Here is a 24,863-nt window from a genome sequence, read left to right as displayed (position 1 = left end):
TCTAACCGTCTGACTATATAGTTGGCTCTTGCATCATCCTTGAAGACTTGACCAGCAGAGAAACATGAGAACACCAGAAACCACGGAATCACTGAATCAAAGAATCAGAGAAATGGAACAACTCTTGCCCTAATTAGGAATCCTCTTTAAGTGGCAGTCCAGCTGCTTCATCTCTCAAAATTATTAGTGACAGGCAACTCCCTATCTCCTGAAGCACTCTGACATCCCAGGACAGCTGAGAATTTCAGGAGTTTTTTTCCTCCCATTGAGAAGATATGTTCTCTGACCCAGGATGGTTCCAGTTTATGAGTCTGTCTCTAACAAGGGGCATCACGTTTGACACGGACTAGACATGTGCTGCCTGTGGTGGAAGGGTACAGTCATCCTCCTCCCTGATCTAGGTTTAGTGGTTTGGGATCCCTTCCAAAACCCTGGAAACTATAAGCTGACTGCAAACTCGATATAATATAAGGCAGCTGTTAGTTGTGGCTACTAAAAAAGCAGATGTAATCTTGAGGAGCATCAGAAAACATATAATGGTCAGAATGGGGGATGTAATAGATTCACTCTATTCTGCCCTGATTAGATCACATCTAGATAAAAATTCATTTCTGTTTCATTCAGAGGACCATGCTGTAGAAAGGATACTGATAAACTAGAATTCATCTAGAGCAGGGCTTCTTTAAACTTTTTCCAGTTGCAATCCTTTTCAGGCAGATTTTTTACCCAATCCTGAGTATATAGGTATATAAAATGGGTGTACAAATAAAATATTTATTGATAATTTTGCAACCTCCAAGTTCAGCTACCTACACAACCTACAGTTTAAAAAGTTTTGATCTAGAGAAGGGCAATCAGGGGGCTTTGCTGAGAAGTGAGAATGTCACCTTATCTTGACCAGAATTATAAGTTTCACACCTTCTTGTCACTTCCTCAGCCGTCTGATGGTGTGCATCAGTCCCTAACCCAATTTTGGAGCTCCTCTGTATAGACTTTCATCCTCTCTTAAAATATAAACTCAGGGAGGGTAGAGACTGTCTCGCTTACTGGTATTACTACCTACCTGTCTTATCTCATCCATCTATCCTTTCTCTTTCTTTCTTCCTATCTGATCCATCCATCTATCCACCTACTTACCTATCTTATCTCATCTATTTATACTTTCTGTCTTTCTTTTTGATTCATCTATCTATCTATCTATCTATCTATCTATCTATCTATCTATCTATCTATCTATCATCTATCTACCTACCTAATTCTCTTGGGAGGACTCAAAACTATGTTATATGAGGATCAATTTAAAGACTTGATATTCTGATGTAGAGGGGAGAGAGCACAGGGGTGGGAGCCAGAAAATCTGAATTCTATCACTTATAGTATAATTTAGTGATAGAAAGGACTTTAAAAGTTATGCAGGTCAAACATTCATTTCTTTAAGTGAAGAAACTGAAGTTGTATCCAGGGCCACATGTTTATTGAATGTATGAAGTAGGACTTGAACCCTGGTGTTCCCGATTACAAGTCCAGAGCCTTATTCCACGCTACCTCTAAACTACATAAGTGATGTGGGGAAAGTTATTTAATCTTTCTCGGACTTCAATTTTCTCAGAGAGTTGGATTAAATGGCTTTCAAAGTCTCTTCCAGCTTTAATTCTGTAACTTTTTTAAAACCTGAAAAAAAATACACTTGGGGAAGGATGGAAGCAGATCATTATTTAGAAATAGCTAAAGAGTTTTCATGTGGAAGAGGGATCATAGTTAAATTCATGTGGGTTCAAAGGGAAGAATGAGGAGACATGCTTAAGGTCACAGGAAGGCTAAGTTTGGCTCAGTACAAGGGTGGACTTCCTAACCACTTATCCACAGACATATTTAAGAGCTTGGTGAGCGCTGAACTGAAGCCAGTATAGATGGGGTTCACATAAGAGTTAGCAGATTAGACTAGCTCATCTCTGAGTCCTTTCCAACTCTGAGATATTGTGATTAATATGCAGATATAATTGTAGAGTGGGAAAACAATGAATTAAAAACTTATTAAGCATATGGAAGCTAGGTGGAACAGCAGATAGAGCAGGGGCCCCGGAGTCAGGAAGAACACAGACAACAGCTGGGTCTGGCAAGTCACTTTTCATTTTCCTCATCTGTAAAAAGAACTAAAGAAGGAAATAGCAAACCACTCAACTATCTTTGTCAAGAAAACCTGAAGAGCAGGAAATGACTAAAAACTGACTGAACAACAAGAGGGCAGAATATTATGTTAGACTCCCAGGAGATACAAAGTTAGGCAATCTCTGCCTTCATGGAGCTTTTGGTCCAGTAGATAGTTAATCAATCAACAAGTATTTATTAAATGGTTGCAATGTGCCAGGTACCATGCTGAGATCTATAAGATCTGCCCACAATTTCTGCCCACCAGGAGCTCATATGCTAACGAAAGCTACCACATTATAAATATATTGAATCCAAATGTTGTCAGAGTAGAGTGTGGATTGAGGCACATTGGTTTTCTTCATTTTCTTTTTTTTCCTTTTGTTTTTTGTTTACTTTTTTTCTTGCAACATAGCTAATACAGAAATATTTTCCATGACTTCATGTTTATAATTGATTTATTATTTGCTTTCTCACTGGTGGGGAAGGAGAGAAAGGAAAAAATTTCAAAAAATGAATATTAAAGATAAATAAAAATTTTAAAAGGATATCTTTAGAAAAGAGAAGGAGCTAGAGTGGGAGTCACTAGGAAAGGCTCCCCAGGAGAGAATGTGATTTGAGCTGAGTCAGGTCAGGGAAAGCAGGAGGCTAAGATGAGGAGGCAGAGTATTCCAGGAATGGGGAGGAGCAGACCGAAGGCATGGACATGAGTGATAAAGGGTTATGAACCAGCAGCAGCCAGCAGGGCAGTGGAGGGGGGGGTCACAGGGTGGGAGAAGACTGGAATGGCCGGAAGATATTTCAGTGCCAAACAGGGACTGTAAATGTGATCCTGGAGTACTGGAGCTCAGTGGATAGGGCAGAAGAACATGGTCGAACTCCAAGTGTTAGATCACTGAGTGAAGGAAAACATTGAAGTAGGGGAGACTTGAAGTGGGGAGACCAGACACAGACACTTGTAACACACAAAAAACAAAATAGGGGAGACACATAAGCTCTAATAGTTCCCGATCTACCACAGTGACCTCCATTCTGACTCAAACTCCATCTCAGTTTCTTCATCTGTAATTAAGGATAATAAATAACTGCTTTCCTGATTAACTCTCTGGATTATTTTGAGGAGTAAATGAGACAATGTGTGTGAAAACAGTTTGTAAAGTATAAGAAATGGCTGGGCAAGGCCTCCATCTTTTGAGCTACCATTGTACTCAGTGATTCTGAAAATGAGTAATGAGCTATCTGCCCTGGGTCACGAGTCTCCCCTACCCCTTTCACAATACCCACGTGGACCGCTTATCTGTAGACTTGGCTGCTTTTTCTCAGGGGCATGTGTGGGAAGGAAGCTGGGACTGGGAATGTCAGGTGCTTATCTAGGCATGTGAGGGGAATTTGAGAAAGGGGAGACTCCCCTGGGGGCTCTTGAGGCAAAGATTTGTGGCTGGACTGGAATCAAATAGGAAAGAGATAATGGAGAGGGGGACAAGGCCACGAGGAGGGAAAGAAGTAAAGCAGTGTCAGGCCATTGCTGTTAGAAAGTATGCTAGGAGAGAAGGAAGCCAAGTATTTGTATTTGTATTCCTAGCACTTATCACAATACTTCATATATAAAAAGTCCTTAATAGATTCTTTATATCTATTTATCATGTATCCAGTTTATCACCTATCCATCCATCTTTCTATTTATTTGTCTACCCATCTATTTATCCATCTTTTCAGCTATCACCTATCCATCCATTCAATCACCTATCCATCCATCTTTCTAATTATTTGTCTACCCATCTATTTATCCATCTTTTCAGCTATCACCTATCCGTCCATTCAATCACCTTACCATCCACCTTTCCATTTTTGTCTATCTGTTTATCCATCTTTTCAGCTATTACCTATCCATTCATTTAACCACCTATCCATCCATCCATCCATCCATCCATCCATCCATCCATCCATCCATCTCTCCATCCATCCATCTTCTCACTCTTAGCTATGTGACCCTGGAGAAGGCACCTGTGATGAAGGTCACTAATTCAGAGTATCCATGATGACACAGGAGTGTGTAGGTATTAATATGATCACACATTTCCTACTCTTTTTATGCCCTTTAGCCTTTCAAAAAGTTGCTATATCAAAAAAAGTTATCATTTAATACATTTCAATCAATTTGGTGATAACATTCCCCAAATTTAGCTAGCCTGGTTTTCAGATGACAGACAAACCATCTTTTTCTGAACCTGAGTTCAAATCTAGCCTCATCCACTTACTAGTTATGTGTGCCTGAAAAAACCTGTTTGTCTCAGTTTCTCCATCTACAAAATAGGGATAATAATAGTACTTACTTCCAAGGGTAGTTGTGAGGATCAAATGAAATAATATTTATAAAGCACTAACATAGTGCCTGGCATATAGTAAGTGCCATATAAATGTCAACAATTGTTATTATTAGCTAGTGCTGGTATTGTTCTCTTTTATCAAGGAGAAAAGGAAAGCACTGAGAGAGCAAGTGATTTGCCAAATTTGAACATTTCACAAGTAGGAGGGGCAGGGCCAGGTCTAGCATCCTGATCTCACATCCTACTTCATCTTTTCATGACAGCCTCTTAATTATCTCCTCTGAACCATAGCACTGTATACTTTAAATTGTTTGCAGCTGTTTTATGTTTTCTGGAATAAAAGTTTCTTGAAGGCAAGAACCATGTCTTTTCTAGGGATGGGCTGGTAAATATTTATCAATTGACTACGGGGGAAAAAATCTTGCCCAACATAGGCTTTTAAATTTAATATGAACTATTAACACTTTCTTAAGACTTAGGAAATCAACAAAACAATACGCCAATCCCTAAACTGTAGCCTGCCAATCTGCTGAAGTATAAATGCTCAGGCTGAAAATTTAATAATCTGTCAGACGGACCCATCTCCAGCACATCCCTGGCCTTGTCTCATACATTCCTCCCACACGGTACAGGCAGCACCACTGAGCACACAATCGACACACAGCTAACACTCCTCGGTGGACCCTGCAGTTCAGACACCCAAATTTGGCTCCCAACTACTTACCATCCACCATTTATAGGTGTCATTCTCCAAGAAAGCATTCTGGGCATTCAGCAACGGCTGCATCGTGTGGTTAAATTTCTCATCGAACCAAGGCATAAACCCAGTCTCTGAGATGCATTGGCTGCAACTACAGGGCCTTTCGGGTTGCTTCATGAATCTTTTGAAATGCTCTGAGAAATGCATCACCATCTGCTTGGGGAACCAGGTGTAGGCAGTTGTGGTGTGAGCATAGTTCAAGAAGAAGGATGTGAGAAAAACCAGGAGGACGACGAAGGTAAACACTTTCAGGCCTTTCTTCTTGATGGCCACCATCTTTTTTCCCCAGTGGGAGTCTTAGCAGGCAGGAACGGGTTAAGAGATTTCTCAGGGGCTGAAAAATTGGGCTGAGGTCTTATTTGATTAAAGGAAGAGAGGGAATGTGTATCCTTAGTGGAGGTGTAAGGCCCGCACCAAATTCATCGTTTTGAGAAGAAGTGTTCCATTGTCCCCCTAGAACTTCTGTAATCTTCCAGGAACAGTAAGTGTATCATGTGGGGAGTCACTGTTCTATTTACCTTATCATTTAGTGTTTAAAATAAAATAATCCTGATTCTGTTTCTTCAGTTCTAAACAAGGACTGATTTCTCTTTTCAAGGCTTTAATCAAAACAAATAACAGTGATTTCCTTTCCCTGTTCAAACAGATTGAGAGGCAATTAATATCCGTGTCAGAGTCTTACTAGCCTTGAGGCAGAGAATATCAATGAAGGGACCTTGCTGTAAGATGAAAGATTCTTTTCCTCACACCTCCAAAAAGTTTTCTCTTCCCTGGGATTGAATCCTGGGTGCCAATCAAAGGAGGGAGAGAAGGGGCCAGCACTTGTTTGGATCACAGGGACCTGGCTGCCATCTGCATGAAAGAAAAAACATAATGAAACTGTGTTGAGTATTTGATGGAAAAAAAAATCCACTTGCTTTCACAACTGTAACTTGCTTCTCTTTCTCCCTCTTTCTCTGTCTCTGTCTCTCTCTCTTTTTCTCTTCCTCCTTCCTCTCTCCCTCCTCTCCCTTTTCTTTCTCTTCCTCCTTCCCAACTTCTGATTAAAAGAAGTTTAAAACTGCTAAGTGGAGACTTCCAAGCAAAGGCAAGATCAACAGAATGCTTTACAAAGATAGTTGTCTACATTTTATAAATAAAGAACCTTAGGTTCAGAGGAAGAAAATGATTTGCACATTATTAGAGCATAGATACAGGGCTAGAAAGACCACTGGTAGGCATAAATCTAGATCTGGAGGAGACCTCCAAGATCAGCTAGCCCAACCCACTCATTTGCAAATTGTTTTGTCCAGGATATCAGGGAGATGATGCAGTGATATCCAAGTGAATTGGATTTAAGTGAGGGAGGGCTGGGCAAGGTCACCTGCTTCACTTTCCCCTCCAGGATCATCTGGGTCCAGTGCCAAGACATAGACCGGGATACCTGGAGGTGACCCTGGATGTAGTGGGAGACCTGGCCTTTGTAAGCTAAGGTCATCAACTGGTCTCAGTTTGACTGAGTAATTAAGGCTAGACCACAATTTCACAAGAAAAATAAAGTAGAGAAAAGCTAAATGATGTATCCGAGGTCACATAGTAAAGAACCAGGCTGGGAAGTGGATGCGAATCATGGACCTCAATTCCCTCGTTTGTGAAATGTGAGGGCTGTACCAGAATGGCATCTGAGCTTCCTTTCAGTTGCAGATCTATGATCTTTTGGTCCCAAATGCCACATTTATACATTGCCTATAGCTAAATATACAACCATGTGGCCTAGCGCATTCAAAGCCAGAAAGTGAACTTAGGTCCCTATGCTTCAAGGCCAATGCTCTTTCCCTTGCTTATTCCCTTTCCACAGAAGGGCAAAAGGGACAGTTGTCCCTTGTTCTTCCATTTTACATTACAAGTTACCAAGCAATTAACTATTTTTATTAGAGAAGACCCTCTGGGTTGGAGTTGTCCTTTACCTGTGATTGATCTTAATAGTAATATTATCTTATATTTATATAGGATTTAAAGTTTACAAAACACTTTATATTACATTATCTTATTTGGTCCTCATAACAACTCTGTGAGGTAGAGACTTCCATTATCAGTCTCATTTTATACATGAGAAAACTGAGACAAGGTGGCAGAAAACATAGATATTATTATATTATATTATATATTATACTTGGAATCAGACCTAAATTGGAATCTTGATTCAGATACTTACTAGCTGTGTGATCCTGGGCAAGTTACTATTGTTAAGCTTTAGGTTTCCTTATTTATAAATGAGGATAGTGATGGAACTTAACTATCAGGGTTGTTAAGATTTGATGAAATAACATAGTAACATACTTTGCAATGCACACAATACAGTGACATGCCATCATCATCTTCTTCATCATTATTGATAATGATGATAATGATAATAATAATTTTAAAAATGACTTATCCAGGCTCACAGTTAAATATCAGAGAGCAGATTCAAGCAAGTATCACTGAATCTATCTCGTGCCCTATCAAGAAGGTTAGGCTGCATTTAACTCAGATTATTTTTTCGATTCTGTGACTCTCACATCAAAAACTCCAAGAGTATCCAAAGTATACAGAGGAGTCTCCTGGGGAGTATATTATTATTCCATTTTAGAGGTGAGAAAACAGAGGCTTAGAAATGTCAGAGGCAGTGTTAGAACTCAGATCTTCCAGCACCAAAAGCTTGGGTCTTTCCAGTACACCCAAATTCTAGAATACTCAAGTTTAAGCACCTAAATGACTCTCTGACCTCTTCATTTGCTGGTGGCTGAGGTCTTCTCCCTCACTCATAAAGGCCCTCCTTTCTCTTTCATCTGGTGACTGGAAAGACGTTGGGACAGCATACAGAATGTTTTGGGGGGAAAGATCCACGTTTGTTTGGGCAGAATGTACCCCCCCCCACCACTACATTTCAAAAACAATTTAAAGCTGGTTCTTTCCCCAACCTGTTGTGCACCAACTATAATTCACCATTTAACAGACTCACAATTTTTTGCTAAATAGCATCCCCAAACAGCACACTACAGGGCATGGTGGCACCTTGATTAATCAGAACATAATTAAACTTTGAAGTTGTTTCTTGGGGAAGGGGGTGAAGGGGAGAGGAAGGGCACTCCCTTTTGGGGAGATTTAAAGCACAGCTCAAGGAAAACAAGAGGTTATCACAAAAGAAATGTCCAGGTCCAGCCCAAGGACCCGTTCACATACATCTTCATTTACATCTCTAGTCTTCGGAGAACTAATACTCACTCACACTCGTGGTCCATTAAGATTCTCACTCAGAGATCTACCTGCTGGGACCTCTCCCCTCAGAAGCTCCCAGAGAATGCGGTTGGATCCTCTCTTGTGGTATTTATTCTTAGAATCACAGATTTGGGCCAAAAAAGGAGACTGATTCTCCTTATCAAAGCAGGAGAAAGTGACTGAAAAGGGAAGTAGCTTCACACAAAAAGATTAAAACTGTGGTTTCCGGGTCCACCCCGGCACATGTCTGTCCATTCTGCTCCCCTTCGCCCCTCTCTGTCCTAGGTCATTCTGGCTGCTCTCAGCTGGACTGGGATCAGCGCCAGAGATTTGAGATCTGTGAGTCCCGTCATCCTCTGCATCTGGGGCTGGACACCTTCCTCCTTGCAATGGAGGGTGGGAGGAAGCTAGGGGAGACTAAGTAAGTGGTGCAATAGCTGGGGCCTCCCCCACCGGAAACCACTCACATGAGGCAGGACCCAGTCTGGGAGGGATCCTATTGTTTTTACTTAAAGGCACGGCTCTAGCCCTGTTTTTATGCTGAGAAAGGTCCTACCCTGTCTTGTTCCCTTGACCCCTCCCCATCTCTACTTGCCTTATTCAGATCTGGAAACATCTAGACCACTTCCTCCATGAGACCTCTCATCAGCCTCCTGCATCTCTGTAACAGCAGACCTCAACCCTCCATCACCTGCAGTCTGACATTTGTCGAGATTTGTTTTGTCCCTTTTCTTCTGAACTCACGACATCCGATGACTTCCTGCAAGCTCTGACTCAAATTTTCATCATATCTATTACTATTACTTAACCTCGAGGGTCTCTCTTTTTTTCTCATTCTAGAATACATCCAGAACTAATAATACACACCTCTATGTCATTTTAATATTTTAAAGCATTTCTATCCCACTTTATGACTCCATTTTACAGATGGGGAAAGCAATGCTCAGGGAGGAGATGGAGCTTGCCCATTAATCACATTCAGGGTTTCTTCTCACTTGAGATCCACTTATACCATATTGCCTCACAATGAAACAGAGCCTTATAAGTGATCATTAGGTGAATGTCTAGAAAGAGTTAGGGGCTGCATATGATCCAGCTTACTCTATTCTCCATAAAGGTTTTGCCCTTTGTGGATAGAATGGGATTAAACGAAACGAGCCCTACAGTCCCTTCCAATCTGAACCATCTATGAAATAAAAGACCAGGATATGTCAGAGCCACGGGAAGGGGAGAGGGGAGGGAGCAGTCGATGACTCGGTCTGGACTCAATCTCTTCCATTTCCAATCATTTTGGTCAATAAGTCAATGATCGGTCTGAGTACTTGTCCCAATTAGCTCTGGGCTGATTTTTAATCATTTCTTACATAAGATCTAAAAGCAGCTACAGAAGTATTTGGGAGGTGAAGGTGAAGGGAATGATTGCAAATACACAGCCCCCTACAGATAAAATAGGAATGATCTTTTTTATTGTTCAAAGGGGAGACACTTTCAAATTCTAACCACTCCCCATAGGTGAAGCTCCCTAAAAACTATTACTAGCCTAAAGAGCATTCAGCCAAAATTAAAGATGATGAAAACATGGGAGAGTGTAAGGAGAGGGGAAAGATGGAGGAAGGAAAAAAGGGTGGGGAAAGGAAGGGGAGGAAAGGAACAACACAACAAAGCAGCAGTTTAAAGTAGTGACTCCGAGCACCAAACTAAATGCAATGAGGGCAGATGCATTCTTGCTTTAGGGTTTGTAAAGGATCTGACTCAGGGACTTCAGAGATCTGTAGATGTTTCTTTTATATCATAGTAAGAGAAAGCTGCCCAAAATGTGGCTGAACCTGAAGAGCAGAGAGGAATGGAGATGGAGAAATGGGAACCTGGAGAGATGTGTGCACTTGGAAATGATTCATGCCCCCCAAGAAGAGTGTAATAACGAAAACAAGGCTCCTCTCTCCCCGCAAAGTCCAGCAAAGGCAGGATCCAGTCACAGCAGCCTTGGGGTCGAGGCCTAGTTCTGGGATGGGCTCACTTTGTGGTAACATCACTCAGGTCATTTCTCTTGGAGCTTCCCATCCCTTATCTTTAATATGAGGGGGTGGGTCCTTTCCAACTTAAACAATCAATAAACTCTATGAAAGTACAGATTTCATAAAGAAGAGGAAGGGGTGGTGACTTTTATAAACCTGAATTTCCCTTTTGATTTAGAGAAATGGAATGTTCCTGAACAGTGAACAAGGAAGAAACTCATAATCTCCCTCCATTGTCTTCCTCCAGAGAGGGGAGGACTCTTTGTAACATTTGTCAGATCATCCCGGTAAATTGTAAGAAACTACAGACCTTGTATGGGAGATAACCAGTTGTCCAGTTTAGAGTAGGTAGATGGGAAAAGTAGAATGGGAATAGGTTCTGGAGGTGTTTCAATATAAGGCAAAGAAGTTTGATTTTTTATTTAGTATGTATAGGGAATCACTGAAAGAGTTTGAAAATAATATTGATGCATAAAGAAAATAAACTTTGTGTGTAGAATGATTAAAAGAGTGATAAGGGTAAAAGTAGAAAGATAATGATTGTGGTTATTATCAATATCACTATTATCATATAATATGAGGATAATTCTTACTGCCCCAGACAAAAGTGATTTCTTTCCCCTTTCTGAAAAGTCAAATGCATGTCTTATGTGGCATTGAAAATACAATGCCTGATGTTGCTATTTACTCATCTTTTTTTCTTGTTTTTTATTTAAAAAATTTATATGCAATTCGTTCACTTGTTCCCCAATTAGATTTTAAATCTCCTGAGTCTCAGAGATTAGCTCCGGAGGTGATGATATTATTAACAAAAATGACATTATTGAAGACATATGTCTACAAACAGTTTGAGGGGGAAATCAAACAGTGAAAATAAGAGATCACACATAGATAGCCAGAACGGCATATTGGTATCCGAATCAGGAGAGTACTATAAAAACTTTTTAGGAAAATATTTACAAGCGTCACACACAGGAAGAGAATATGGCAAAGGAGTTATATTCTTCACTAGTGAGTGTAAAACTCTTATCCTCTCCCTTAGAGTATCTAAGTACCGAAACTTTAGGACCACCGAGTCCTTTCCATTCTTCCAGGACACTTCTATCACTTCATTTGAACTTCAAAACCATCCTGGCATGTAGGCAGATAGAAATTACGGCCCCCATTTTACAGACCAGGCCCAAATTCATATAAATTATCAGACTATCCAGGACTCTAAACAAGCTTTCTCAATTTAAGTTCAGGTGCTTTCTATGGTAGCATAATGTCTCTATTGCTTTTGCTAGCTTCTGCATGGGGTTCTGCATGAAGCGATATACAACCAATGTTTGGTGGTAGTGGTGGTGGTCCTGAGGGTAGACAGTGTGGTGAATGGGAAGACCACTGGGTTTGGATGTGGAGGCTCTGAGTTTGAATTCTCCCTTTTGCCACTTAACGACCTCTGTAAATTTGGGCAAGTGTTTATTCTTTTCTGGACCCTATTTTTCTCATCTATAAAGCGTGGGAGTTGAACTGGATGGTTTTTAGGGGTTCTATCAATTGTAAACCTTATAATCCTCTACAGAAAACCAGAGGAAGACGTTGATAGGTTTTGTCCTCCTTCCCTTTTGCTTTCCCCTCCTTTTTCTATTAATGGCAGGAGATCTGTTCCATCTGTTTTCATTTAGGGCCTGCGTGCTCTGCATACTCTCCATTCTGTTCACTTGCAATAGAACACACAAACCTATTTTCCAGCTAAGCCAGTTTTGAGAACATGATGAATGTTTTTGGTCTTTAGCCTTTATTAATGCTCCTGATGAGAAGAAACCATAAGGGATGTTTGCCACACTCTTCGGTGTCCTAAGGGAATGACCATCCAAGTGATACCTTGATGTATATGGGTAACTTGAATCAGAAAATCGGGAGACTAATGCAGTCCAGAAAAATCTGTGACTCAGGGTGCACCCCCCCAAATGGTTCTGGTCAGTGGGACCCAAGGAGGGCACGTGGCAGGAACACCGCCTCCAATTTCATTCACAGAGTCAACCAGACCTGCTGTCAGATCTCAGAGATCTGAGGAAAATGGCAGGCTTGTTTCTATTTCAATTACTACAAATACATTTGCTTCTCTGGATGCTCAATTACCCAAAGTAATTCTGAGATACTCATTTGATCCAGTTAATAAAATGAGTATAAATCAATCTTCTTCCACATAGATGCAAATTCTGTTGAATCAGGGCTCTACGCCTTCCAAGAAGGTTCTTCACACACATACATGCCCACAAACACAAATGCACATTCTCATGACATATATACAGGAGCAAATCCAGTAATACACAATTGCAAAAATATATACCGAAACCCACTGAAAAACCCACAAAGGGACAGGCATAAATTCATATACATAGATATATAAAACATATATTGATATATTCAAAAACGTACAGTAACACAAAAATAAACATGGGATATATTTCACAAACACATGAAAACATCCAGATGTACAGACAGAAATGCAGAGGCATAAACATATGCAGAAAATCTAAGACAGAAAGACACTCAGAGATAGACTCACAGACACAGAAAAGTCCACATCTACACATTCACAAATATACATGAGAGCAGAGAAACTGATGAACCGAGCAACATTTAAAAAAAACACATACAAACACAAACTCATTCATATACAAATCTATAGTTATTCAGAGAAACACTAAGTATACCATGATGCATATATGTACATTCATAAATATACATAGAAAATGTAGAAACATAGAAATGAATACATGTACACATTCACAAATATATAAAAACATACAAATCATTGACGTATGACTATGTTTAAAAAAGCTGTAAAACAACCCAGAAAGACACACACACATAAACACACAGACATGCATGTAAATCTGAGGGTATGTAAACAGACAGAAATGCACGTATGTGTGCAATACAGATGGACACACCATGTATGCATCCGCATATACACATTTTACTATGCAAGAACACAGACAAATGCATTTATAATTATACATAGAACAGTGAAGCACAGGCTGACATCCACCCATCAGCCTCCCTAAGGAGACAAGGCTGCCAGCTTGGGCTGATGGTAAGCACTCTACCAGCTGTACACATGACTGGACCAGATCAAACACTAATATAAAGACTGGCTTCCCAGCGATCCTATTAAAGCATCCCTCTCCACCTGGCACCTTGATTCAGACTGCTCTCCTCCTCGTCCATAGAACACTCTAATGCTCCCTCCCACTTCTGGGACTCTAAAACTGTTCCCTCTTCCTGAGAGGCCTCCATGTCTCCCTTTGCCCATTCGAAGCCCACCCCCTTTCAAAGCCCAGTGCTAGACTTACCTGTGCTCTCCCACCTTCCCCAGCTCCGACAAGCTTCTCTGTTGTGGTGTAAAGGGTAGCGGAGTATAGGGTGAGCGCAGAGACAGACAGGTGCCGTCCTGGGCTCTGCCACTAATTCTCCACTAATCATTTCCCATCTTTAGGTAGCGAACCCTCAGTTTTCTCATCAGCAAAACACGTGAGATGGGCTGGATGCTCTCTGAGCTTGATCTGAAGCCTAACATCATGACTCTGTGTTCAGATTTGGTTCCTCAATTAACAGATAAGCCCTTAATCCAAGTCTGGGTTTCATAGGCAATTACAGGATTTAGAGCTAGGAGATACACCTGAGAGAGAAACCGGGCCATCTCCTACCTTTTACAGCCCAGGAAACTGAGGCTGAGAGGGCATGGACCTGGGAGCAGGTCACTCGTAGCACAGCGGGACTATTATCATGGCTCATAAACAGCCGCTGTAAACTATCGCCTGACTCTTGGACAAGTGTTCTCAACAGCACTCACTGATTGCTGGGAAGGAGAGGAAAAGGCTTTGCAGAAAACCACAAGGGAGGGGAGGGTGAGCATCTGGGCTTCCTGTCAGTCACAGGATGCCTCTGAGGCGTGGGGCTGCCACTGACCCAGGCAAACAATCTCTCCAGAGGCCAAGAGGATCTTGGTACCCAGTCACCACCCATCCTGAGGGCCTGAGGCAGCCAAATGACCCTGGGCTGGCCTGCCAGGTGTTAAACACCCAGGGCCACGAGAGTATCGGGCCCACACCTACCCGAGTCTCTGGTCATCATGCAAGCCGCCTAAGAGGCCACATTTTATTGTGAGAATTCCTCCAGGGCCGTGAGAGCTTAGACAGGATTTTTTTTTTTAAGTTCCAAAGACCTAACATGGTGTTTTGCATATTGTTATTAAATCTGGAAGGAATCTCAGAATTAATTCAGCTCTCTTTCATTTAATAGACAAGGAATCTGAGGTGGAGAAAAGTTAAATGATTTGACCAAGTTCACATAGGAAGCTCACATAACCTAGCGCTGATATTCTATTATTTTACATTTTTAAGGCCTCTTTAAGTCTTAAATTCTAAGAGTAGCCATTCAAATCCACATTCCCTAGTGTTTGTTTGCCTTTGATCCTTAAGAGGTGGATCTAAATCTGCTTCCTAGGACCCCAGAGCCAATGATCTATCCATTGTGTCACATTGCCTCTTTGGCAGATACCTCCTAATTTTTGAGCTGAATTAAATTTGAAAAAACAAACAACAAATAAAATCTTTGTAGCCTGGGGCCCAGTAGAGTGATAGTCACTTTTAGGTTATTGATATGAACCAGCTGCATGATCTTGGAAAAGTGACTTCTCCTCTCAGGGCCTCAGTTTCCCCATTGTAAAATGGACTGTATTAGATCACCTCTAGTTTCCCCTCCGGTTCTAACACTCTATGACTCCTGAAAGTAGCTCCTTTTCAGTTTTCTGCCTCAGAGGCCCTTGCTTACTACAAATTTCACATAAAATATTAGGTCTTAAAGTTGGAAAGTTCTTTATTATTAGTTCCTCAGTTTTCTGCCTCAATCAGAAATCCTTGCTCACACATTTTACACAAAATATTAGGTCTTAAAGTTGGAAAGTTCTTTATTATTAGTTCCTCAGTTTTCTGCCTCAATCAGAAAACCTTGCTCACACATTTTACACAAAATATTAGGTCTTAAAGTTGGAAAGTTCTTTATTATTAGTTCCTCAGTTTTCTGCCTCAATCAGAGATCCTTGCTCACAAATTTTACACAAAATATTAAGTCTTAAAGTTGGAAGGTTCTTTATATTATCTCCAAGGACTCTTGTAGGTCTAAAACTATATTTTTGAGTTGTCTAGTTCTGATATTCTACATTCTCATATTTTACATTTTTAATGTTCCTTCCAAGTCTCAAGTTCTATGAATACCCATCCCCTGGTATTTATATGTCTTAAGTACAAAGGATAATGTGTTCTGTCCTCCCTTATTGCCCCTTTCACTGCAGCATATACTCCAACAATATGGAGATTCAGCTGCCTATAAAGCAGACTAATTCTCTGTGGCTCCACAGGGAACCATCAGAGGAAAGACACAGAGAGCCAGACTTTGGTTCAATATAAGGAATTAATTGTAAATAATTACTAATAGGTTGTTTACTCTGATAGGACTAACCCATCATTCAAAGATTCCAAAGAAATGTATATATGTATATATATCACTGTCAGGGATACTGTTGATGAGATTCCTTACCTGCCTGAGAGGTTTGGCTGGAAGACCAACCCTTACCTACTAATGAGAGAAAGAAGACCTCACCTATATGATAAATAATAACACTCCTCAGTCATCTTCTCAATGGCTGCTTTGTTGCTTAGACCAGAAACCTTGTTCTGAGGACTTAATTCTTTCACATCTACACTGCCCTTTCCAAACCACAGAAGTTTATTTGCTGAGCACCTTCTAGGGTTTACTGTTGGGATGTATTTTTTCATCTCACCCCCAAACAAACATTGAATCCTTGAGCTGAGCCTTATTCACTTTGAATATTAATTCTCACCCTCCTTAATACTATGGGAGCAAGGGAGAGAGAGCTAGATTAGGTTAATCCCTTATCCTGAGATCTGACCCCAAGGGTCAGGGACTTCCCCAACCTCTCTGGAGATCCCTCTAGCTCCTAGAACAACCCTATGCACAATGAGGCATTCACACTGACATTCACATAACACATTTTATTCTTTTAATGGCACTGCTACTAACACTGTTCTAAAAGCTTTGGCTTTCACAATAATCAATGAATTAATAAGCCTTTATAAAGGGCTTAATATGTATTAGATTGTTGTTCTTAAGGAGTTCAGGTTCCAATGAGGAAAACAACATATATGCATATATATGTATAATGGGAAGCTAGGTGGTACAGTGAACTTGGAATCAGGAACCCTCATCTACATGAGTTCAAATCTGACCTCAACTTAACTGTGTGAACCTAGAAAAGTCATTTAGCCTTATTTGTCTCAGTTTCCTCATCTGTAAAATGTACTGGAGAAGGTAATGACTATTTCAATGTCTGTCAAGAAAATGTCAGCTGGGGTGAATTGTATATGACTGAAATTTCTGAACAGCAGCTGTAAAATACAATAAATACAGTGTAGATGGAAGACAACCTTGAAGGGGACGGTACTACAAATGAGGGAGCTAGCTGATGCAAGAGACATAATGTTGAACTTGAAAGAAGGAAGGCCTAACTTCAAATACTGCCTCAGAGGCAGTCACACAATCTCTCAGCCTGTTTCCTCATATATAAAATGAATAAAATAATAGCACTTATCTTCCAAATATTGTGAGATATTTGAAAAGTGCTTTTGAAACTTTAAAGAGTGATATAAATAATAGTATTATTATTGTTATTACTAATAATTAATACAACCCTACCATGAAATATGACTATGATGACAGACACTACTGAAGCAAAGTATTTTACAACTAGAAGAGATCCTACTGATACTCTGGTTCAGACCCCTCATTTATAGATGAGGAAACTGAAGTCCTAAGACAGGGGTTCTCAAATGGCCCCCGAGCCAGATGCTGCCCACTGAGGATGTTTACGCGGCCCTCCAGGTTATGGCAAATGGGCTGAGGGGCGGAGACAGAGTGTGAGGTTTTGTTTTTACTATAGTCTGGCCCTCCAACAGTCTGAGGGACAGTGAACTGGCCCCCTATTTAAAACGTTTGAGGACCACTGCCCTAAGAAATAAAGTGATTCATTTACATTTATTTTGTATAGATTTTGTTTAGGTACATCTACATTATCTATTTATAAGTATAAATATCTATATAATTATGTCTCTTCTATCTCTCTGTCTCTGTCTCTATAATTTATCTGTCTTTTATCTATCTATATAAATTTCACTTACCCATGTAAAACATAAATTCCTTAAGGACAATAGACTTTTTCACTCTTGTCTGCATATCCCCAGCACTTACCATAGTCGCTGGCATATAGTAGGTACTTAATAAATGTTTGTTGGTTGATTGACTGAATGCCACATAGGTTAGTTGGTAGCCAAATCAAAGTTTCCTGACTTCAAGTCAACAGGAGGCATTTTCCTATTACTTCCATGTGGTGGATAGAACAACTAAAGCCTAGAGAATCTAACTGAAAGGATGCATAATATTCAGCAGAAGCATCAGAGATAGGACACAGCTATCCTAACCCCTAGTTCAGCACCCTTTTGGCTAGGAAGCAGAGTCAAAAATGACAAGGGAACTAAGCTTCCTATTTCCTTTTTGTTAGTCACTGCAGACAAGGTACATGTACCTTTTCCCCTTTCACCTGCTTAATGCACAACTGAGTAGGTTATTTGAGGATTATAATACCTGGCTCATCTAATTCATTTAGCACAGAGAAAGAAAACCCATGACAAAGTTTCAGTAGGGAAAATTGTCCAAGTATTTGAATTTGGAGCTACCACTTTTATCTGCTTCCTCTAAAGATCAATAAAACCGGCTTACTCATCTTCTTAAAGGAACTGGACAAGATAGTCTCTAAAGTTACTTTGCAGTTCTAACATCCAGTATTCTCACATTCTAAGTTCTAAAAAGTGCCTTCCAACTTTAACATCCTGTATTCTCATGTTCTAAGTTCTAAACATCCTATGTTCTCACATTCTAGATTCTAAAGTGTCTTTCAGCTCAAAAAACCCTGTTCCAACATTCTAATTTCCTAGAACATCTTATGTTCTAAAATTATAGATTCCAAATTCTAAATTTATAGATAATATCCTATGTTCTCACATTCTAAGTTCTAAAAGTCCCTTTCAGCTCTAACATCCTGTGTTCTAATATTCTAAGTTCCTTTCAACTCTAACATCTTATGTTCTAAATTTCTAGATTCCAAAGTTCTTTTCAGCTCTAATATCCTGTGTTCTCACATTCTAAGTTCTAAAAGTCCCTTTCAGCTAGCTCTAACATCCTTTTTTGTCATATTCTAAATTCTAAAAGTCCCTTTCAGCTCTAATATCCTGTGTTCTCACATTCTAAGTTCTAAAAGTCCCTTTCAGCTAGCTCTAACATCCTTTTTTGTCATATCCTAAATTCTAAAAGTCCCTTTCAGCTCTAACATCCTGTGTTCTAATATTCTAAGTTCCTTTCAACTCTAATACCTTATGTTCTAAATTTCTAGATTCCAAAGTTCTTTTCAGCTCTTACATCCTGTGTTTTTACATTCAAGGCTCTAAATTTCCTTCCAACTCAATATGCTGGGTTGAAACATTCTAGGTTCTAATGTTCCTTACAGCTCTAACATCCGCTGTCTAACTTTCTAAGTTATGAGGTGCTTCTGACTCGTAACATTCTTTGTTCCAAAATCCTTTCCAGTATTATCATTCTATGCATCTCTAATTTTACTGAAGTACATCTTAGGCTTCTTTTTGATAGCTCAAATTTTAACTGCTTCTATGAGTGACTTGGTTTATTCTCAGGTTCTAGACCAGGAATTCTTAACTTTAGGTCTGTAAACTTGTTTACAAAAGAGAAAAAAAATTCTGCAATATTTTGACAATTATTTCAACATAGCTAGTTTTGTTTTCCTTGTAATTCTACACATTTTAACTACTGCATTTGAAAATTTTTTTCTGACATAGACTTCATCAGATTGCCTAAAAGATCCATGAAAAAAAGGTTAGGAACCCCTGGTTTAGAGATCATTGGCTGACTAAGTTAGATGGGGGCGTTTCCATCCTTATTAAATGTATCATAAGCCACAGAGGGAGCCAATCTGGGCATCTTGATGAATTTCCCCCAAATACTTCCTCAGTGATCCTCAGCAGAAAGAATGAACACCACCTCAAATTTGAAGTTATGGGAAAAATTAGCAACAACAATTAAATTGTTTAGGGCTTACTGAAAATGGCTTGGCATTGAAGATATACATCATGCTGTGTAAATGACAACTTTGGGGAGTGTTCGTTACAGGAGATAGAAAACAAAAGTTTTGGCAGACTGCTGGCTTGCCACTGTTCTCCAGCTCTCTGCCCATCACATCTTTCTTTGGGGTGTGTTACGCCTCTTCAAAGCCTTTGACACAGGTCATCTTGAGTTCATCCTCGTAACACCTGTACAAGGGAGGCAGGGTAAGTTTTATAAATGCCATGAGACTTGGGCAGGTGATGATTCCAAAGTTCTTTTGTAAGTTACATGTAATTTACATGTTAAAGTTATATGTAAGTTCCATGACTTACATTCTCATACAGGAGGTTGGTGATAGAGCCAGAATGAAACCTTGCTTTACAGACTCAAAATTCTCCAGGACATCCTGGGTACCATTTTGGTGGTAGGAGGAAGGACCAACTCTATCACTTTTTTTCAACCACTATGAATTGAAAATAACCTTTTATCTGTGTGAAATTAAAATCTAACAGGATGGTGAGGCAGGAGGAGAATCATGGCATTTGAAGATATTAACTTAAATCCAGGGCTCAGATTCATAGAAATACAGAATCTTTGTGCTGCAAAGTACCTGGGGATGGGGAGTGGAGAGAAAGCCATTAATTCCGGTCTGTACCTCAACAGAACCTTCTATAAGGGGCAAGCTATGCTAAAAATACACTAGGAATAGATTAGCTGTGTATGCTTAGGATGAGGAGGTTCATAGCTCTGAAGGAGATCCAGGAGCCCCCTTCTGTTCTTTCATAATAGCTAAGTGACTTTGGGCAAACCATTTAATCTATTAAATTGAACCTCAGTTTCCTCATCTGTAAAATTAGAGGGCTAGACTAGATCAGGGGTTTTCAAAGTGTGCCCTCCAAGACTCTTTCAGCAGGCCTACAAGAAGCTCAAAACTATTTTCATAATAATACTGATCTTTTAATTTCAAATGCAATAAATTTGAAGATATAACCCATATAAACAGAAGCATGTGGGGGTTTTCAATAATTTTAAGAGAATTAAATGGGTTCTGAGACCAAAAAGTTTGAAAACCACTGAACCAAATGATTTATAAAGTCCAGCCCAGCTCTAAATTCAACAAAAGGGTGTAAAATACCTTCCAACCCAAACTATAACAACCTATCCAGCTTTCCCGCATTTCTAGGTAAATGCTCAGATTAGGTCACTGGATTAGGCCCTCAGGCTCTTGACTTGGCAGCATCCATCTCCTGTGTTATAACTGGTTTTCTGGACTTAGTCCCAGTTCAGAGGAATGATATGTAGAGGAAGAAACTAAGGGTTACAGAGCTTAAGAACTAGACCATTCTCACCCCCAACTCCTAAGTGCTTCCTTATGAAAACAGTCCTTATATTACCTCCTACATAAGGCCTTTTCTAATCTCCCAAACCCTCCCACACTCCCTCTATTATTAGCACTCCCTCACTTTTGAAATTACTTTAAACATATCTACTATTTATTTATTGTGTATTTATTTATTCTCTGACTCCCCCTTGTAACGCCTTTGAAAAAGCAGGTACTGTTTCATAAATTTTTCCCCCCTTTATCTGTATTACCTAACAGATAATAGGTATCTGAGTGTTTGGCACACAGTAGGTGTTTAATGAATGCCTACTGAATTTAAATGATTATACTTATGATAATGATGATGATGATAGGATTTAATATAGCCCAGAAGGCGGCTAAGTAGCACAGTGTATGGAGGGCTGGGCCTAGAGTCAGGAAGACTCACCTTCTGAAGTACAAAACTGGCCTCAGACACTTACTAGCTGTGTGACCCTGGGTAAAGCAACTTAAAGCCCTGTTGCCTCAGTTTCCTTTTCTGTAAAATGAATTGCTAAAGAAAATGGCAAACTACTCCAGGATCTTTTTTTAAAATTGTAATATTTTTTATTATTTATTATCTCCTCTTTATTTTTATTATTTATTTATTTATTTTTAATACACATTGCTTTATGAATCATGTTGGGGGAAAAAATCAGAGCAAAAAGAAAAAACCATGGGAGAGATGGGAAAAAAAAAAAACAAAAAACAAAAAAAAGAAGTGAACATAGCATGTGTTGATTTACATTCAGTGTTCTTAGTTCTTTTTCTGGGTGCAGATGGCATTTTCTGTTGTAAGTCTTTTGAGATAACTTTGAATCACTACTCCAGTATCTTTTGCCATAAAAACCTCAAACAGGGACACAAAGAGTTGGACACAACTAAAAAAAAATGACTACACTATGTGTCAGGCACTATACTAAACTTTTTACAAATATTATCTCATTTTTTAGCCACATAACATCACTTAGGGGTAGTTACTATTATTATACTATTATACTGATGCAGCTAAATCTGGAACTCAAATTTCTTGACTCCCAAGATTCCAGAGTGCTTAAACATAGATGAGATTCACATTCTTCTCTGCCAACAAGAATACAGAAACAGAGATGGCCAAGTTCTAGACCATTCCTCTCCTTAAATCCTCTGGCCAAAGACTGAAAAGAAACTAAAACAGGAAAAAAATAATCCAACTCCCTTGTTTTCTGGTCGCAGCAGTGAGCTTGCCCAAGATTACCCAAAACATCAGTGGCAGCCTAACTCTGGGACAGGCCCCATAAAATAAGAAACAGAAACAAAGCAATTAATCTTTCTCTGGAGGCCCCTGGTCACTAAATTGTTGAGGATCTGGTAAAAGCACAGAGAGGCTTCTCTGGGGAGTATTTTTTAAGCAACTCAACTCTTTCAAGGGTGTGGTGAAACAACCACCCTCCCAAATTTGGAGGTGGAGCGCTCCAGAAAACACAGTTCTCGGAGACACAGGATGCCAGAGTCTAGTCATAGACAAAAAGAATTAGTGCCAGCATTTTATGCTATGGCTCCAAATCAATGATCCTTGTCTTTGTTGAGAACTTCAGTACCCAGGAGGCCCACAGGCCTGTGCCAAATGCCATAGTCCTTCGCAATAAACCTTAGATTGGTAGGGAACCATATCCTGGCACCAGCAAATTAAACAAGATTTTCTTTTATATTAGGGATATGTTTTCTTACCCTTCATCTGGCTCCTCCCTCCATTCATGTTTTCTTGTTCTGATTTGCCTTTGCTGTGTAATTCCATCAAATGCTCAATAAATAACTGGAGATCCTTGATTACATTAATAGCTATAAGTCATCATTAGCACAGTGCCTGACAGGCAGGAAGCATATTTATTTTTATTATTTATATGTTTGAAATAAATATTTTTATTATTTATTTTATATGCAGTAAACACATCTATTTTATTATTTACATATTTAAAATAAATATTTTATTATTAGTTATTATTTATTTTAGTTTAGTTTACTAAGCATATTTAGTTTTTAATCATAGAATCCCAAAGTTGGATGGGATCTTTCAAGTCAGCTAATCCAACCTGGGTGCATGAAGCATCAATCTCCTCCAAAATCTAGCAGATGTGGCCATTTAGCTTCAGCCAGATAACCTCTCAGTAACAGGGAGCTCACTACTTCAGAAATCAATCCATGTCAATATAGGACTCTAATTAACAGGAAGCTTTTCTTGCTGGCATTCAAGCTGTTAGTGACCAACATCCTCCCTCACCTTTTTATACAGAATAAGAAACTGAGGCCTGAAGAGGCCTGGCCAAGGGCACAGAGATGGCTAAAACGAATCGAGGAACAATTCCACCCCACAGACAAGTTCTTCTGTCCCTTTTGTCCCCAAGCCTTCCACTTCCCACTTCTTTCAGCTTATTTTCATGTGACCAGATCTCCACTATACTAGACACCTTAGCTTGGATTAATATGCCCAGAATGCAGCAAAATGCTTTGCATGTGGACTGACAAAGAAGATGAAAAGTTTCTTTTAAAAGAATAAACACCAGCTCTCCATGATCACAAAAATGAAATTCTATTCCACAAAATTTATTAGTCACCTACTGCAGTATGGCAGAATCTATTTTAGACACGATTTATTCCTTGAGATCCTAGAAAACACTGCCTAGTCTCTGAACTTTTAAAATGAAGACTATGAATCCCTGGCTAGGCCCAGGACCTTGTCAGATGAGTGTCAGGTTCAAAATCATCCTAGAAAGAATTTCAGGGTCAGTAATTTCTTAAAAAAAAAAAATGCAAGGAGAGAAATCACAAGATGGTGTGATCTGCCATCATCCTCAAATGAATGAGTTGGTATTTTCTTGAGTTTATGAAGGAACATGTCAGTAGTTAAATTTCCCAAGAAATTTTGGGGTTTAAAGGCTAGGACCATGCTTTAAACTGAAATCACTCTGACTCTCATTAATTGGCCAAACAACGGGTCCCAAGCCAATCCTCCTTTGGTTATTGGCTCAAAATGAATGTAAATGGCAATGGTTTCTGTTTTGGCAGAGGGAAGAATTTTCCTCTCCCAGATTGATTATTTTTGATTACGTAAAAGAGGTCGTTCTCTGTCTCCTTCCTTATTCAACCTTAATTGCTGACTGAGAATTGTCTCAGTAAAACTGAGACTGGCTTAAAAAGGCCAAGGCTTCCCACTGTTTCAGTGTTCCAGTCCTGGTCCCCATCTGGCCATTAATCCCACATGGCTCTGGAGGGGAAAGTGGTAACTTTGCTCAGTCCTCCCTCACTTAAATCTATTTCACTTGCATGTCATGGCGTGGCCTCCCTGAGATCAACTTTGAGAACAAATTACAACCAACCACCTCCAGATTCTAAATAGAATGCTGAATAGAATAAATAGAGTAAATCTAAATAGAACACCCAGAAGGATGAGGGGGGGTTTACTTGCAAACATTAAAAGGAGAAGATCCTGGAGGAGAAAATCATGAAGAATGGAGAATCCATCCCTTGAAACTAATCAAAAGGAAACTGGAAGGGGCTTGAAAGAGAAAGTTAAGTCGAATCCTCTTCATTTTATTGAATTTTTTTTTAATTAAAAAAAAAAAAAGTAAAACAGAAAAGGAAAACAAAATAGAACATTGCCATGTACCCAGCAGAACATCAGAGAGGATTCAAAATATATAACAATACACTCCTAGTTCAAGAAAGTATATATATTTGTAAAAGAAATTATATTCATGAATGTTCGTCTTTTCTTTACTTCCTTATAAACTGTT

General features: G+C 39.5%; 1 protein-coding gene across 9 annotated transcripts in view; it reads right to left on the bottom strand.

Moving 5' to 3' along the window:
* The window catches only part of ST3GAL1 (ST3 beta-galactoside alpha-2,3-sialyltransferase 1), a 133,217-nt gene that overhangs the window by 26,233 nt on the left and 82,121 nt on the right, over positions 1-24,863 (bottom strand). For 5 of the 9 annotated variants that reach the window (XM_074264971.1, XM_074265001.1, XM_074265011.1 and 2 more), the window contains one exon: positions 5,200-6,087. In XM_074264971.1, coding sequence (XP_074121072.1) covers positions 5,200-5,511 — 312 coding nt within the window. In that variant the 5' untranslated portion in view covers positions 5,512-6,087. Of the gene's footprint in view, positions 1-5,199; positions 6,088-13,834; positions 14,322-19,725; positions 19,937-24,863 lie in introns of those variants that run through there. The other 4 variants (XM_074264981.1, XM_074265021.1, XM_074265037.1 and 1 more) reach the window with 2 other exon arrangements.

This window comes from Sminthopsis crassicaudata, chromosome 1, assembly GCF_048593235.1.
Source record: "Sminthopsis crassicaudata isolate SCR6 chromosome 1, ASM4859323v1, whole genome shotgun sequence".
Classification (NCBI taxonomy): Eukaryota; Metazoa; Chordata; class Mammalia; order Dasyuromorphia; family Dasyuridae; genus Sminthopsis; species Sminthopsis crassicaudata.
This window is presented reverse-complemented; position numbering and strand designations above follow the sequence as displayed.